The sequence below is a fragment of the Thalassophryne amazonica genome, chromosome 16 (genome assembly GCF_902500255.1).
Source record: "Thalassophryne amazonica chromosome 16, fThaAma1.1, whole genome shotgun sequence".
Classification (NCBI taxonomy): Eukaryota; Metazoa; Chordata; class Actinopteri; order Batrachoidiformes; family Batrachoididae; genus Thalassophryne; species Thalassophryne amazonica.
In genome coordinates, this window is record NC_047118.1 from 80,474,368 (window position 1) to 80,493,244 (window position 18,877).

At 40.5% G+C, this 18,877-nt stretch overlaps 1 protein-coding gene across 2 annotated transcripts in view; it reads left to right on the plus strand.

Moving 5' to 3' along the window:
• Positions 1-18,877, plus strand: part of tmem104 (transmembrane protein 104) — a 126,120-nt gene that overhangs the window by 34,944 nt on the left and 72,299 nt on the right. For both annotated transcript variants that reach the window (XM_034190527.1, XM_034190526.1), the window contains exon 5: positions 14,863-14,959. In XM_034190527.1, coding sequence (XP_034046418.1) covers positions 14,863-14,959 — 97 coding nt within the window. The remainder of the gene's footprint in view (positions 1-14,862; positions 14,960-18,877) is intronic.

The window sequence follows — 18,877 nt, forward strand, 5'->3', positions numbered from 1 at the left end:
ATATAGATAACAAGTTCCAACAGTTGTCATTAATACAGGTAACAGGTGGAGGACAGAAGAGCTTCTTAAAGAAGTTACAGGTCTGTGAGAGCCAGAAATCTTGCTTGTTTGTGAGTGACCAAATACTTATTTTCCACCATAATTTCCAAATAAATTATTTAAAAATCCTACAGTGTGATTTCTCTCTCATCTTTCTAAGTAGAACTTGCACAATCAGGGACTGACTAAATACTTTTTTACCCCACTGTGTGTGTGTGTGTGTGTGTGTGTGTGTGTGTGTGTGTGTGTGTGTGTGTGTGTGTGTGTGTGTGTGTGTGTGTGTGTGTGTGTGTGTGTGTGTGTGTGTGTGTGTGTGTGTGTGTGTATATCTATCTATATATATTTGGGCTGTTCAGACTTAATTACTTACTCAATTCGAGTATTTTTTCCTCTATCATTATTATTATTGCTGGCAGTCTAAAAACAAACCATTTGAAATATAGTTGGATATAACAAGACTACAGCAGCTTCAGAATCATGTATGGTGGGTAGTCCTGCCCTCCAGCCTGTGTTGAAAGGTTTTCTCACTACAGTTACAATACATTCAGCATCTATTAGTGCTTTTCCATCTAGCAGAGGAAAGAGCTTTGCAGTAATGCCTCATATTTACTTCCCCAGCCAAGGTCAGAACAAGTGAATAGAATGAGACAATGTAGATTAAGTAGCTTGTCCAAGGGCACAGACAGTAAGCATAAGTGGGATTCGAACCCAGGTCTACATATTGGCAGGCCAGCTCCTTAGTTACAGAGCTACCTGCTCTGCAGACATTTGGATTTTATGTATAAGGCGAGTAGATCAGTAAGTTTTCAAACACTATGAGGTATTTGGTGTACCAGTTTGGACTGCAACTACCAATTATTTTGTCATTGAGTAGTCTTTTGCTTTGCCACACTGCCTGTCATGCTAATCGATATATCAACTTATCGTTCAATATATAAAGATGAGCACAATCATTTTACTGGCCTCGATATAGTACCCTTTATATATATGTTGTTTGTTGCCAACAATTCAGGGTGTCGTGCCGCTTCCTTTGTCTGTTTCAGCGTGCTGTCTGCAGGGGGTGGGGCTGTTTGCTCAGCCTGCTCTGTGTGAGGTGCACTGCTCAAACACACGGAGTGAACAGTCAGCTGAGCCGAATGCACAATTATATCCAGAAAGTTTCCATCCAGAAAGAACATGGACTTTGTTTCAAAGGCTATTGCACAGCTGTCATGTGGGAACATTTTGAACTGAAGTCGAACAAGAGAGGACAACCCAGCATGATTGAGCCGGTCTGTAGACTTTGCTTGAAATCAGTGGCAATAAAACTTTAAATACAACCAACCTGAAAATGTACCTGAAACATCATCATTGCATCCAGATTTCCCAATTGGAAACAGATCTGCACACGGACATGGAGAGACCCCATTCCACTCTCTCTCCCCGACAGTTTGCTATTAAAACCCACTTTACACAGACTGGGTCTGTCCAGGGGTCCTTGTGAGGCCATGAAATCGTATCGAACGCACCATGACTCCAAAGAGGTGCCATCAGGACCTTACAAGGTCAGCTTGGCATCCTCTCACAAACCACCATGATCACAATGGTTGCCATGAAATATGAAATCGCACCTGATTTCCGCAGAAGAGTCGCCATCCCAGAAGAGGCACAAATACCACACAGGCCATGCAAAATACCTCACAGAGGTGACCGCCATGACTGCCTGACGCCATGGTAACTGACACATGACCTGAGTGACATGAGTTTGGTTGTGAACTGAGGGAGGGGGAGCAATATTATTTTAATGTCACAGCCAACGGGCGAACAATGATTAGGGCTGTGTGCGGGTGTTGCAGACCGAACAGTCCCCTTTAAAAATTTGGCCCCCTGCCTTCACCGTGCATGTGTCATTTGGGACCACAGCAGCTCATCTGAGACTGACTCTCTACACCCAAAGGATGAAATGGATTAATGTGATTATTAACCATCAGATGACAAGGTAAAACCTCTTAAATCATTCTAAAATCAATTTTAAGCAGAAACTAGGCTGTTTTAAGTAGAAACGAGGTGATAATTGGTGAGTCGATATTGACGCTCTGAAATGATGTGGGTGCCGCAGCAGCTGCAGTGCACTCTGATCGGTCTTTATTATGAAATAATGCTGAATTCATGTGGAAATGATTGTTGTACAGAAGCTTCAGATATATACACGAGATAGACGATGACTGGAGTGCCGTTTTAAGCGGAAATGAGGTGATAATCTGTGAATTGCTGGTGATGCTCAGAAATGACGCATGCACAGTGAAGGCAGAACGGACCAATTTTTAGGGGGGGACTGTTCGGTCTGCGACACCGGGATTCTTATGAATAAAGTTCATTTTATAAAGCACTGCTATAAACTGCAAAATGAGTTCCTTGTCAGCTGATGCCCACTGCGTTCATCAGAAACTTTTGTGTGTGTTTAAGTGTGAGCAGAGATCAGCTGTAGAGATTTTTGTCTTGTACATTTCCTGCGGCTGGTGGTTCATTTTAGGCTTCTGAAAGCTCCGATGTCAATTTAGCACAAGTAGACAAACAGCTCATCTGCCACTGAATGCACATTCAATGCACTCTAATGTGCACTGAAGTCACATTAGACACGTCAGACAAGTAATCTGCACCCCAATTATTATGATGTCAACCTGGAGCACTAATGAACTAAAAACCTGTCATCATGGAAGACAAAATGAGCTAAATATTATATGGCTACTTTTTACATTTCTGTGCAGTGCACGTTGTTTATGCGTGTGTGTGTGCAGGTTTTTTCCACTGTTGTGAACCTGCATGAAAACACCTCATGTGGAACATTTTAGGGACATTTAAGTTCATTGTGGACTCACCACAGTTTTGTCCTTTTCTCCATCAATAATATAATATATCAGAGTTTGACTCACACAGCCCAGTGTGGAGCTCCAGTCCGGTTGGAGGAGCACAAAGTGAGAACAGTGAGAAAGTCACTTGACATTTTTTTTTCCAGTCCTTACAATGGTTTTTTTTTAACCAAACCTGTTTATATTTTTCATGGGTCAGTTGTTTTCCAGCCATTAAAAGTTCAGTGAAAGATGTTAATTATCCAGTGATGTAATTTTTCTGCAGATTTAGCTGACACCTTCCATGAATGACGTTGAAACACATGCACACAGGATAAAGCCAAACTGACGTGTGGAAAAAGTAGCCATTTAATATTTCACTCATCTCTCTCTCTCTCTCTCTCTCTCTCTCTCTCTCTCTCAGCACATGGAAAGGTCATCTGTAGCACACAAACTCCATGGGAGACAACAAGGATGCACAAAGGCCGCTGAAGCGGTTACACAGAAAGGTGTTTTCACATCACCTCTTCGGATTGGGCTCATTTTAAGCCATACGACAGAGGATGCAGTTGCCTGACAGTGCAAATACGAGGTCTGTGAGAAAAGTATCCGACCTTATTATTTTTTTAAAAAACCATATGGATTTGAATCATGTGTGATTACATCAGCCAAGCTTGAACCCTCGTGGGCATGCGAGAGTTTTTTCACGCCTGTCGGTGACGTCATTCGCTGTGAGCATGCCTTGTGGAAGGAGTGGTCCAGCCCCCTCGTCGGAATTCCTTTGTCTGAGAAGTTGCTGAGACTGGCGCTGTGCTTGATCAAAATTTTTTCAAAAACTGTGAGGCACATCTGAGTGGATACCATTCGAGAAATTCAGCTGGTTTTCAATGAAAATTTTAACGGCTGATGAGAGATTTTGGATTGTTTCTATCGCTGTAAGGACTTCCCACGTAGCGGGACGTCACGCAGCGCTCCGAGGTGACGTCGTCATCCTGTTTCAAGCTGAAAACCTCCAAATTTAAGCCTCTGTTGTCCCAGGACGTCACACCTCCATTGGATGCCTTAAGGGCAAGTTGGAACATGCCCTGCTGTTAAACAATTTCTCAGATACTCACTCAACTGAAAGCCACCAAAAGCCGCCTGGATTTTAGAAATGGTTATCAACACGGAGGTGTTTTTCCTGTGGTGGGTGCGCCGCGCCGGCTGCGAGCCGCCGCGCCAATCCGTCCACACATCTTTCATTAAAAAAATCTCCTTTAACAGTGGAATGTCCGGATAAACTGCTGATTCCGACCTCTTCTGAAAGTTCTCTGTTCTCTCACGACGTCCTGGGTCAACAGAGGCTTAAATTTGGAGGTTTTCAGCTTGAAACAGGATGACGACGTCGCCTCGGAGCGCTGCGCGACGTCCCGCTCCGTGGGAAGTCCTTACAGCGATAGAAACAATCCAAAATCTCTCATCAGCCGTTAAAATTTACACCGAAAACCAGCTGAATTTCTCGAATGGTCTCCACTCGGATGTACCTCACAGTTTTTGAAAAAATTTTGATCAAGCACAGCGCCAGTCTCTCAGCAACTTCTCAGACAGTGAAAATCCGACAAGGGGGCTGGACCACTCCTTCCACAAGGCGTGCTCACAGGCGAATGACGTCACCGACAGGCGTGAAAAAACTCACGCATGCGCACGATGGTTCAAGCTTGGCTGATGTAATCACACGTGACTCAAATCCATATAGTTTTTTTAAAAATAAAACTGTTGGTTTCTTTTCTAATAGACCTCGTATAAATAAGACTGTGTAAAACACTCACAAACTGTTACTCGTTTTACAGTTAGAGATGCAGCCATTCAACACAAAAAAAAAAAAAACAGCGTTTAGACTTGCATCATTATGCTGTATCATTATATCAGTGGCATAAAATGGTCTGAAAATAACAATAATGACAATAATATCGCAATATTTCCTATTATCATATTTTTTAGGCAGTATATCATCCAGCACAATTGTTATTGTGACAGGCCTAGCCACACTGCTAAAATGCAGAGGAGGAAACTCTAACATGTTCATTGTTTGAAATACAAATATTTCAAGTACAAATGGAGGCCAATTTCTATAACTTCAACCTTCAGCCTTATCCAACTTAAGATACATAAATATACAACTTAAGAGACATAAGAAACACCACGTTCTTCTTATGATAGAATATTTATTGCACAATACATAATCTACACTCTAAATATACCAAATAGCTCTCAAATTCACTTAAACCATGATATTTTTATCTTTTACATACATGTTTTCAAAATATTGGACAATCAGGTACTTTAGGTCACAATAACACCTAAATCATGAGCTCACAACATTTATTGAAAGTAAAACAGTTGTATGTACTTTAAAATACATTTTATTAAAGAATGCTCAGGCAGCAATGTCAATTCTTCTTTTATTCATCTTAGCCCAGTTGTTGCAAGCTGGGCAACAACTGCATTTAGCACGCAGGCTAAATGTTTCTGCCTCATCTCCAGTAGAAATCATAGTGGACTACAATGGAAATAAGTGTTTTCACTTTCTTGAGTCCATGTATTTTTAATATATTTATACTTACATTGAACTTACTAAATAAAATCAATCACTCAAGGAGGTTGTCCAGTCAATCAATCAATCAATTTTATTTATATAGCGCCAAATCACAACAAACAGTTGCCCCAAGGCGCTTTATATTATAAGGCAAGGCCATACAATAATTACGTAAAAACCCCAACGGTCAAAACGACCCCCTGTGAGCAAGCACTTGGCGACAGTGGGAAGGAAAAACTCCCTTTTAACAGGAAGAAACCTCCAGCAGAACCAGGCTCAGGGAGGGGCAGTCTTCTGCTGGGACTGGTTGGGGCTGAGGGAGAGAACCAGGAAAAAGACATGCTGTGGAGGGGAGCAGAGATCAATCACTAATGATTAAATGCAGAGTGGTGCATACAGAGCAAAAAGAGAAAGAAACACTCAGTGCATCGTGGGAACCCCCCAGCAGTCTAAGTCTATAGCAGCATAACTAAGGGATGGTTCAGGGTCACCTGATCCAGCCCTAACTATAAGCTTTAGCAAAAAGGAAGTTTTAAGCCTAATCTTAAAAGTAGAGAGGGTGTCTGTCTGCCTGATTTGAATTGGGAGCTGGTTCCACAGGAGAGGAGCCTGAAAGCTGAAGGCTCTGCCTCCCATTCTACTCTTACAAACCCTAGGAACTACAAGTAAGCCTGCAGTCTGAGAGCGAAGCGCTCTATTGGGGTGATATGGTACTATGAGGTCCCTAAGATAAGATGGGACCTGATTATTGAAGCCAATGAAGAGAGGCCAATATGGGTGAGATATGCTCTCTCCTTCTAGTCCCCGTTAGTACTCTAGCTGCAGCATTTTGAATTAACTGAAGGCTTTTCAGGGAACTTTTAGGACAACCTGATAATAATGAATTACAATAGTCCAGCCTAGAGGAAATAAATGCATGAATTAGTTTTTCAGCATCACTCTGAGACAAGACCTTTCTAATTTTAGAGATATTGCGTAAATGCAAAAAAGCAGTCCTACATATTTGTTTAATATGCGCATTGAAGGACATATCCTGATCAAAAATGACTCCAAGATTTCTCACAGTATTACTAGAGGTCAGGGTAATACCATCCAGAGTAAGGATCTGGTTAGACACCATGTTTCTAAGATTTGTGGGGCCAAGTACAATAACTTCAGTTTTATCTGAGTTTAAACGCAGGAAATTAGACGTCATCCATGTCTTTATGTCTGTAAGACAATCCTGCAGTTTAGCTAATTGGTGTGTGTCCTCTGGCTTCATGGATAGATGAAGCTGGGTATCATCTGCGTAACAATGAAAATTTAAGCAATGCCGTCTAATAATACTGCCCTAAGGGAAGCATGTATAAAGTGAATAAAATTGGTCCTAGCACAGAACCTTGTGGAACTCCATAATTAACCTTAGTCTGTGAAGAATATTCCCCATTTACATGAACAAATTGTAATCTATTAGATAAATATAATTCAAACCACCGCAGCGCAGTGCCTTTAATACCTATGGCATGCTCTAATCGCTGTAATAAAATTTTATGGTCAACAGTATCAAAAGCAGCACTGAGGTCTAACAGAACAAGCACAGAGATGAGTCCACTGTCCGAGGCCATAAGAAGATCATTTGTAACCTTCACTAATGCTGTTTCTGTACTATGATGAATTCTAAAACCTGACTGAAACTCTTCAAATAGACCATTCCTCTGCAGATGATCATTAGCTGTTTTACAAACTACCCTTTCAAGAATTTTTGAGAGAAAAGGAAGGTTGGAGATTGGCCTATAATTAGCTAAGATAGCTGGGTCAAGTGATGGCTTTTTAAGTAATGGTTTAATTACTGCCACCTTAAAAGCCTGTGGTACATAGCCAACTAATAAAGATAGATTGATCATATTTAAGATAGAAGCATTAAATAATGGTAGGGCTTCCTGAGCAGCCTGGTAGGAATGGGGTCTAATAGACATGTTGATGGTTTGGATGAAGTAACTAATGAAAATAACTCAGACAGAACAATCGGAGAGAATGAGTCTAACCAAATACCGGCATCACTGAAAGCAGCCAAAGATAACGATACGTCTTTGGGATGGTTATGAGTAATTTTTTCTCTAATAGTTAAAATTTTATTAGCAAAGAAAGTCATGAAGTCATTACTAGTTAAAGTTAAAGGAATACTCGGCTCAATAGAGCTCTGACTCTTTGTCAGCCTAGCTACAGTGCTGAAAAGAAACCTGGGGTTGTTCTTATTTTCTTCAATTAGTGATGAGTAGTAAGATGTCCTAGCTTTACGGAGGGCTTTTTTATGGAGCAACAGACTCTTTTTCCAGGCTAAGTGAAGATCTTCTAAATTAGTGAGACGCCATTTCCTCTCCAACTTACGGGTTATCTGCTTTAAGCTGCGAGTTTGTGAGTTATACCACGGAGTCAGGCACTTCTGATTTAAAGCTCTCTTTTTCAGAGGAGCTACAGCATCCATAGTTGTCTTCAATGAGGATGTAAAACTATTGACGAGATACTCTATCTCACTTACAGAGTTTAGGTAGCTACTCTGCACTGTGTTGGTGTATGGCATTAGAGAACATAAAGAAGGAATCATATCCTTAAACCTATTACAGCGCTTTCTGAAAGACGTCTAGTGTAATGAAACTTTTCCCCACTGCTGGGTAGTCCATCAGAGTAAATGTAAATGTTATTAAGAATGATCAGACAGAAGGGAGTTTTCAGGGAATACTGTTAAGTCTTCAATTTCCATACCATAAGTCAGAACAAGATCTAAGATATGATTAAAGTGATGGGTGGACTCATTTACATTTTGAGAAAAGCCAGTTGAGTCTAATAATAGATTAAATGCAGTGTTGAGGCTGTCATTCTCACATCTGTGTGGATGTTTAAAATCGCCCACTATAATTATCTTATCTGAGCTAAGCACTAAGTCAGACAAAAGGTCTGAAAATTCACAGAGAAACTCACAGTAACGACGAGGTGGACGATAGATAATAACAAATAAAACTGGTTTTTGGGACTTCCAATTTGGATGGACAAGACTAAGAGTCAAGCTTTCAAATGAATTAAAGCTCTGTCTGGGTTTTGATTAATTAATAAGCTGGAATGGAAGATTGCTGCTAATCCTTCGCCTCGGCCCCGTGCTACGAGCATTCTGGCAGTTAGTGTGACTCGGGGGTGTTGACTCATTTAAACTAACATATTCATCCTGCTGTAACCAGGTTTTCTGTAAGGCAGAATAAATCAATATGTTCATCAATTATCATATCATTTACTACAGGGACTTAGAAGAGAGAGACCTAATGTTTAATAGACCACATTTAACTGTTTTAGTCTGTGATGCAGTTGAAGGTGCTATATTCTTTTTTCTTTTTGAATTTTTATGCTTAAATACATTTTGCTGGTTGTTGGTGGTCTGGGAGCAGGCACCGTCTCTACGGGATGGGGTAATGAGGGGATGGCAGGGGGAGAGAAGCTGCAGAGAGGTGTGTAAGACTACAACTCTGCTTCCTGGTCCCAACCCTGGATAGTCACGGTTTGGAGGATTAAGAAAATTGGCCAGATTTCTAGAAATGAGAGCTGCTCCATCCAAAGTGGGATGGATGCCGTCTCTCCTAACAAGACCAGGTTTTCCCCAGAAGCTTTGCCAATTATCTATGAAGCCCACCTCATTTTTTGGACACCACTCAGACAGCCAGCATTTCAAGGAGAACATGCGGCTAAACATGTCACTCCCGGTCCGATTGCGGAGGGGCACAGAGAAAACTACAGAGTCCGACATTGTTTTTGCAAAGTTACACACCGATTCAATGTTAATTTTAGTGACCTCCGATTGGCATAACCGGGTGTCATTACTGCCGACGTGAATTACAATCTTACCAAATTTACGCTTAGCCTTAGCCAGCAGTTTCAAATTTCCTTCAATGTCGCCTGCTCTGGTTGCTGGTGTCGCTAACTTCACATTTCTCAAAACAGAGTCGCCAATAACCAGAGTTTGATCCTCGGCGGGTGTGTCGTCGAGTGGGGAAAAACGGTTAGAAATGTGAACGGGTTGGCGGTGTACACAGGGCTTCTGTTTAGGACTACGCTTCCTCCTCACAGTCACCCAGTCGGCCTGCTTTCTCGGCTGCTCAGGATCTGCCAGAGGGAAACTAACGGCGGCTAAGCTACCTTGGTCCGCACCGACTACAGGGGCCTGGCTAGCTGTAGAATTTTCCACGGTGCAGCGCCCAGTCTCCAATTCGCCCAGCCTGGCCTCCAAAGCTACGAATAAGCTACACTTATTACAAGTACCATTACTGCTAAAGGAGGCCGAGGAATAACTGAACATTTCACATCCAGAGCAGAAAAGTGTAGGAGAGACAGGAGAAGCCGCCATGCTAAATCGGCTAAGAGCTATTAGCTGCGCTAAGCTAGCGGATTCCTAAAAACACACAAAGTGAATAATGTGTAAATAATTTAGAGGTGATTCAGCAGAGGGAGTGCTTTAGTTAAGGCACGTGAAGATTACACTGTGAAACAAATCGTTATCTAGTTAGCTAGATCAATCTAACTGCGCAGATTAAACAGCTAACAGATACAGCAAACAGATACAGCAAAACACCGCTGTGCTCTGGAACAGGAAGTGATACAATACCGCAGTGAGAGCCAACCACCAAATGACGTGTTCAGTTCAAATCAGACACAATCATCCCCCCACCAGCTGATTGTCAGACTGAACCGGCTGGGACTGAACACCTCACTGTGCAACTGACTGCTGGCCTTCCTGATTGTGAGACCACAGACAGTGCGGGTCGGCAGCCACACATTCAGTGTCATCATCTTGAACACGGGAGAGCCCTCAGGGATGTGTGCTGAGCCCCCTCCTCTTCAGTCTGCTGACCCAGTACTGCACAACACCAACCTCCTCATCAAGTTCATTGACGACATAACTGTAGTGCGAACTGGGCCGGAAGAGCAGCTGACTTGAGTGGACAGGGCGCCGCGTCAATTGAACCTGTGGCTGAGAGGAGAGATGCGCGGGAAGGGTTCGCTAGTCCGAAGGTTCAGTAGTCTGTGTGTGTGTGTTTATTTACTCCAAATTAAGCCACGCATCATAATTCAGTCACCTGTGAAGTTTGGGTGATTGCCATTTGAAATAAATGGCAACGTCTTAATTATGGAATATTGCGTATGACGTTTACATTGTATGGTGCATCTTTATAACCAGCGAAATTAAAAACAGTTACTTTTTTTGTTTTCTTAATTTTATTAAAGTAACATTCACTCTCGCAGCACAGATGAAGAAATGTCCTTTAATTGAACCAAAAAGCACATGTAAGTATACAGCCCCTAGTGCAGCCTACTGAAACTTAGCATCAAAATATATTCATTTATTGACCTGAACCTTGGGGCTAGTGGGATGTGCCTGAGATGTGCAATATTCATTTATTGACCTGAACCTTGGGGCTAGTGGGATGTGCCTGAGATGTGCAGTTGGGCATAGACATTAACAGATGGTGGCAGAGGCAGAAAACAACAGCATTTGGAGGAAAAGTGTTTTATCAGAGAAATCTCACAAAAACAAAGTACTAAGGATATTATTATTTTTCCTTTACACGAGGGACCGTACCTTCAGCTTGCCAGCGAGCAGCGTCCCAGAGGACAGCCATGCAATCTGTAACAGACAGTCCAGCTGCAACCTTTGTGATGAAGAATGTTTAATCAGTCAAAGTCCCACAACAACACATGGACGATATTATTATTTTTTTCCCTTTTCATGAGGGACCATAACTTCAGTTTACGAACCGGCAGTGTGGGAGGTATTAATGTTCCAGTCCGTGCCCGAGAGCTGTTGTCCATGCCCCATGATAAAGGCACGTTAATGGGGAAAAAATATAAACTGTCTGGTTTGAAACTGTAGTTGATTCTCATTTCTCATTTCTTTGCGCAACAATAGCCAAAAGTCTCAGTTAACAACTTTATTCAGCAGAAAGGTGAGTCATGATTGATATTTTTTTTTAAATGGCTTTGATGAAGGTTGATAAATAAATTGTCAAAAAAAATTGCAATATAACGCCACAGTATAACGGCGCTGTGATGGAAGTAAAATGGTGCAGCGCCTTTATTCCATTGTCAGTGGAGAACTCTGGGTTGTGTCTGTGTCCTTGGCTAAGCTAATTTATACTTCTGTAATGTCAGCATTAAAGCAGAAAAGTGTATTTAGAATTTAGAACACCATATGCTGCCTTAAAGATAAACATCTTTTTAGCGACATCCATGAAATTTTCAACAAGCAAAGCAAAACCATATTCTACACCCATTTTGAAGGCACGGCTGTGGAAGTAGAGTGTAAAAATCCCAGACTCGCATGTCTGCAGTCCTGAAGTGTCCCAAATAGACAGTGTGTTGGGGAATTTTTAAAAGAAAAATGCATCAATGATCCTATACTGTTGCAGACCTTAAGACTTGTTTGAATGAAGAATGGTACAAAGTAATATCTGAAATACTCAATATCCTCGATGCCAAAACACGTTGTGAGAAGGAATGGTAAAATTCCAAAGTGGTTAATACTTTAGTGTCCCACCTTTTTATTTGGAATGTATTGATGGCCTTAATTGCAGGAATGGATGTATATTAACAAATAAAATGACATTGACCAGCAAAAAAAAAAAAAAAATCTTTGGTTCTACTGTATGCAATTAAATAGAAGTCAAAGTAAATGAAAAGTTCACTGCATTTGTGTATGTTAATTTGATTTTTTTTTTTTTTTTTAGCTCATCTGTCCTAGTTAGCATTGCAAACCCCAGCAGAACTGAATTTATACCAGGCTGGAAAATGTAAAGTTAAATTAGTGGAAACAGGTGCAAAGCACCGCTTTTACTCCCAGGTGTAATATACTTGGATTTAGTACTGCAGTATCAGTCAGCTTTTTAAAACAAATTATCCAATATTGTCCATAATATATTCACAATTAGCATTTCTCCTACATTTGTTTAATCTGTTTTTGAAACTGATCACCCATTGTGCTGTTGCTAGATTCTCTGGCAGGCTGTTCCGTTGATCCACCACTCTCACTGTAAATGAAAATTTCCTCAAATCTGGACAAGACTTTCTACTCAGTTTCTTGCTGTAACACTTTATTTTCTCATAAAGATAGATCAGGAGTACATTCACTGTCAAAAATATTTAACATTATATAAACCTTGATCATGTACCCTCTTTTGTGTCTACGCACCAGTGCTGGTAGTTTGTTCTTTTAGTCTTTTGTGGTATGAATATTTGTGCCATTGGTTTTGGTCTGAACCACCTCCAATTGGTTATCTCTCCAATGTATGATGGACCCCATATCATTTGTCCATATTTTAGCCTCCTTCTAACAAAGGACTTGTACAGTAGTGAAAACAATTTCTGTAGTGAGATTATGGAATATTCTGATTTTACCAATCATTTGTGATGCCCTTTTAACAATGTTTGATCTATGTCCCTTAATGGTTAAATTACTATCAAAATAATTCCTAAGTCTTTGTCCACTCTTTCCATCTTCACCTGATTTGATTTATGTTTATTCCCTCTGTATAAGTGGCTACTAGGTACAGTTATTTTATTATTATTAATAACTTAACTATTCTCATTTTTCTGTAGAAAATTTTAGGAATCAGGTTTCTGACACTTATGGATTTCAACCAAATCCTTTAGAATATTATTTACCTCATGTAATTTACCTTTATAATGTTTGTGTTTGACAGAAAGGGGAACATTGGGAACGATGTCACAATGTGTGGTTGAGGCCCAGGACATAAAATCTGGATGTCAGTATGTCACAGCGAGACTTGAAGAATGTTCCAGACCTGTTTACAAAAAACAGTAAAATTCTCTGCCTCTGAGTCGCATATGACGGATCAAAGGACATAAAAAAAATTTTAAATGAAAAATAACATTCATTGTCTCTCTGGAAATGTAAATAAAACTAAATTCTCAACTAACTAAATGTATTATCATGCTACACTTACAAAACCAAGAGCAATCAGAGATTTCTGAAGTATGATAATCCGGATCCAGATGACCTCCAAAATTTAGTGTAATCTTCCATGCCCTAATATCTGTGTGGTGCAAATTTAGTGAGAATCCCTGAAGTAGTTTTAAATGCAATAATAACCTTTTATTTAACCAGATGAAAGCTCATTGACATGGAGACCTCTTTTACAAGGGTGACCTGGCCAAGAAAGGCAGCAGCACACGTCACAATAGACAGGTTAACACCAGCAGGCTTTAGCAGAAAAAAAAATGAACACAAAGACATTTGGAGTGCTGCTAACAGCTGTATTAGCTGTGTTTAAGACCATCCCCGGTAATTAGTAGCTGACAGTGTCCCAACACTTAAGGCGGCAAACACCAGGCTTTAGCAGTGAGTGGCTTTAGCAGCCTCCACAGACAGAACCCGAATGGTGCCGCAGGAATGACGAACAGCGGATGAGCTGGGAGCTTGCAAGTATTAGCCAGAGGGATCCTCAGCTAGCTAACCTGCGATTCATAAAATAGTTAAAAAGAGTTTAAAAAGACCAGTGAAAACATGCTGCTGAATCGGTCTGGTCAGAAAAAAACTCCTAATCCCTTAAAACCTAGAATAACCCCATCGTTAAACCCCTAAAAACCCAGTTACAATGACCAAGTTAGTAAGTAAACATAGATTTGTGCTTGCAGCCATCTTGGAAATTTTTGGATGTAATCCTTCAAAGCCTAGATAAAGTGAAATCTTGATGCAGAATATAGCAGGTTAAATTCTAAGTAACTTCATATTTTTGACGGCTCATTTTAGCTAGTTTTATACCAAAAATAAATAAAACTTTTTATCTTCATACAGAGTGGGAAATGTAAAGTCCAAGAAGCTAACTGATTGCATAATTCATTATCTGCAAATTACCTTCCTAGATTATTCTATTTTCACATTTAAAGCCCCTCAGGTTGGGAAAAAACCCCCTGTTTTGTCACGTTTTTCCTTTTTGAGCCAAATTTTAAAGCTCTATTTCCTAAACTGGGCAAGATTGGAAGCTACATTTTGCAGGATGGGTAGAAATTTATTTTTCTACAATTTAAGAATTTTTCTGACAAAATCTGAGGTGGCGACATGGTGACCCCTGGGGTGAAAGACATTTACTATATTTGTCAATTGTGTGGTAGTTTGAAATTAACGTGAGGATGTTTGTGTGCACACTTTTGAATTTTGACCATTAGTTTCTCTTCCATATGCTAAAGTCACTGTTCTTTATTCAGAGAAATTACCAGTTGTTTGAAGAGAACTGTTCTGTAGAATCTTTTTGGCTTCCCAGTAACCCAAGATAGGTCCATAGTGTGGTCATTGCAGTGAAGAATGGCTCCGTCACATGTTCTCGGACCTGATCTGTCTTGTTACCTACTGTGTAATCAATCACATTTTTGGATTGTTAACAGATCGATGACAGTGACTCCAGTTCTGGGTATTCAGATGATGATGAGTTTGTGGGCAGAGGCCGATCAGAGGTAGAAACAAGGCCCATCTTGTCTGTTCGTGAGTATTGCTCTTTGAATGATGTCTAAGTCTAATTATATTCTAATATATCTATATTATAATAGGCAAGTGGCCTCTGTGTGTGTGTGTGTGTGTGTGTGTGTGTGTGTGTGTGTGTGTGTGTGTGTGTGTGTGTGTGTGTGTGTGTGTGTGTGTGTGTGTGTGTGTGTGTGAGTGAGAGACTTCGATCTCGCTGAAACCGGGGAGAGCTGTCATTTGACGTTTGGTATACTTATGTATTTTGGTTCAAGGATGAACGCTGCGAAAATAGAACATTGATAGGACTAATATTTTTTGGAGAAATTAGCAATTTTAGCTAACCTGTAAACAAAGGATATTGTGCTGCAGTGCACCATGGGAGTTTAGGGTTTTGGGGTTTTAAATGTTATTGTGGTTCATGTTAGTTTAACAGTGTTGTTAGTGTTATTGATTTATTGGTTTGTTTTGTTTTTTTTGTAGTTCAGTTGGTTTAGTCAGTTTAGTTAAGCCTCATGTTGCCATTATCTTGTGTGAAAAGTGTATTACGTTTGATGTCTTCTGCTGTGCATGTCTAAAATTAGAAGTACTTGCTTGCAGCAGAATGCGAAAAAGACAAAAACCTCTCCGTGCGTGGGTGTGTGTAACTTCGATCACAAGAAAGTGGACAGCTGACAGGGTTCTCACCAGGATTTTTTCACAGCATAGGGACCCAGACGCAGGTATTGTAGAAGGATCTGGGGGAAAATATCAATCAATCAATCAATCAATTTTTTTTAATATAAATATGGAAATTTATAATCCTCTGAAACACTATTTCCTGCATTTTAAAAGCCAAATTTTATGAAGTAAAGACCAAGATTTTTATCTTTGATACAACCTTAATGAAAGCCAAAAGAGACAAGGCATCAGGCCTGTATACGGAAGAGTGTAAAAATGTGTCAGAAAAATATCAGGAAGGCTGTTTCACAATCAGGGTACGTAAGTGGATTTTAAAGATAAAGTTTGGTTTAACCCTCTGCGGGCCGAGGGATTTTTTTTGGACAGTTCACTCGCCTGGCATAAATGTTTTATTATTGCTGTTAACAGCTCTCCCTGCATCCCACAATCAAGTTTTTATGTCTCTTTTTTCAGGACAACCTGTGCTTTTATAATATATATGCTTTTCTTGTGTTTATAAGTGTAATAAAGGTTTACAATCAGAAATAAGAAAGGAAAAAGTAAAGCGGAAATTAATTTTCCACACATTTATTCAAAACACACAGCAAAATCTAATAAACAACTGTTTTGGCACTTTATAAAGGTAATTTGAGGTCTTGTGTGAAAGGCTGTACAACAAAAAGGTTCAAACAATAAACACAAATGCACATTTTGAACAATATATACAAAATGGTCTATGTGTTTTTGTTTGTCTTCATCTCAAAGCAATTTCTGTCTGCTGTAACACAAAGGTCACATCACAAACTTCTGTGTTTTGGAGTGTTCTGTGCTGCTCCTAAAGTAGCTTTCATTCAGACTTTAGCCCCTGTCACATTGGCTCATTGCAGCGTTTTCATTTAAATATGCCCGAAATGCGTGCGTACTCAGCCTTTTTCGGTGTTCATTCATACTTGCAGCTGCGTGTGTTTGCTTTTTAATGTGTGCACACAGTCGCATGTACCATGCCGCTATTAAGCCAGTTCAGTGCTATTTTCTGCCTCTGTGGAAGTGCGCTCTGTTCTCTACTGCATGGTGTGGTGCGGCTCAAAAACAAGTCATTTAACATTATTGTTATTATTATTATTATTATTATTTTATTTTTTTGTCTTGGTGGATCACTTTCTTCGTGTCCAGATGCTGCTGAGTCTGGCTGTGGTAAAGGCTGCCCTGAACGAAATGCTGTGACTCGTTAATTTTTTAAACCTCTGGTTGCTCCGATCAGGTCCGCTGATTTGATCAGACTGATCGATCAGGTTGTCTGATGAGCGCACCGACATGCAGCGAGTACGCGTTTATTTTAAAGAGTCACAGCACTTTTCAGCTTTGAACAGACTGATCGATCAGGTCGTCTGATGAGCACACCAACATGCAGCGGGGGTGCGTTTATTTTAAAGAGTCACAGCTCTTTTCAGCTTTGATCAGACTGATTGATCAGGTTGTCTGATGCTTTAGACCCACTTTGGCGGCCCTCCCCCTCGCTCCATTGATATGGTAAACAGTGCTTTATGCTGAGAAAGCAACAGAGTTATCCAGTAAAGCCCTTGTCACACCGGGGCTGCTCCCAGTTTCTCCCAGTTGTGTCGTGCATCGTTATGACGACGGCGCATGGAAGCAACCTAGTGCTGAGACGATGCAGCTCGGCGCCACAACAGTGCGAGGAGTGCAAACAAAAATTAAACATGTTTAATTTTTTTTGCGTCCTCTGCTCGACACAGAATTAAGTGGTTTCAGCGCAAGTCAGAGCAACAGGACGGTACTCAGCATGACTGGAATCCACACCCTCACAAGACAACGTTACCCGACGCCAATTTATGATTCCTGCTGTGTTCCATTGTTCCTGCAGTATAAATCACGCAGGATTGTTTTTATACTGTGTATTCAATGCAGTAAAAACTACATGCTTAAAAAAAAAGACCATAGAAAAAAAATGCTGATTGCAGCTGCAGCTCTTTGTAGAGCTGTCTGGTGAAGAGAGGCACTGTGAAGCAGCTGCAACTTCTTCTCTCATAAATGTGTTAAAATAAAATCTATAAAAGTCCTGCTCACAGACTGATTGATTGCCAGAGACATCCAGTGAAAAGTCCGGAAATCTCCAGTCCACTCACGGAACGATTCGTTCACGCGCGCACATGTGAACAATTAAAAGAAAGAAAAAAACTGTCTGCCCAGCTAACAATGGAACGTTGCCGGAACATTGCCAGAACGTTACATCAAAGTGACAGTAATGTTGCATCACAGCGTTGTAGGAACGTTCATTTGGAGACTCTCCAGAACGTTCCTGGGATGTTGCCAAAAATGTTGCCAACCAACCAACCTAGAACGTTCTCAGGAGGTTGTGACACAACATTGCTGCAACGTTGCTGCAATGTCCCCCAACACGAAGAAACATTGTGAACACTGCATGAGTCTGTAAATTGCAAGTTTATTACTTTAGAAGTATTATTACAATAGCAATGCATTAAGCAATGGACAAGTGCTCAGTAAATGGATTAGTTCTCATCCGCGCTCCAGTATTATTACAATTACAATAGCATTAAGCCAGGGATAAGTTCTCAGTATAAAATGGATCAGTTCTCATCCGTGCTGTGTGACCCATGACTAAGGTTCAAGGTTCAAGATTTGTTATTTTCACTGTGCAGTTGTATACACAAGAGAACGAAATTTCTTTACTCAATCAGTGACTTCAGTGCAATAAAAATTCAATAGAATAATTACCTTACATAATAAATAACACATCATAATAAAATAATAGTACTAGAAACAGATAAAATACACTCCAATCTCTCAGGTACTAAGCCAGGTGACAGCTAGTCACCTGGCTTAGTAATGGGGGTCATCATCCAGTATTATTACAGTTACAATAGCTTTAAGCCATGGATAAGTTCTCAGTATAAAATGAACAAGAAGGGTCAACGTTCAACAAAACTGAAGATGTCTCCACCCCCCACCCTTTAAAGCAGCAACATCAGGCCCGGATCCAGACCGGTTTGGTCAGATTTTTTTTACGCATTGTTCGTCATCAGAAAAAAAAATCTTGAATAATCCGAATATGCCGAACATGTCCCTGCGGTGAACACAGCTTTTGATTGATCCCACAATGCACCGCGCAGGTGGATCAAAACAAACATAGCGTCAGTCCAGTCGAGTCGATGATCATGGCATCCAGGAAAAAAGTTGTTGTGCAAGGAAAATTGGGTGCTTATTTCAGCAAGAAACAGTGAGTGGTTTATAGTTTTCAGACAG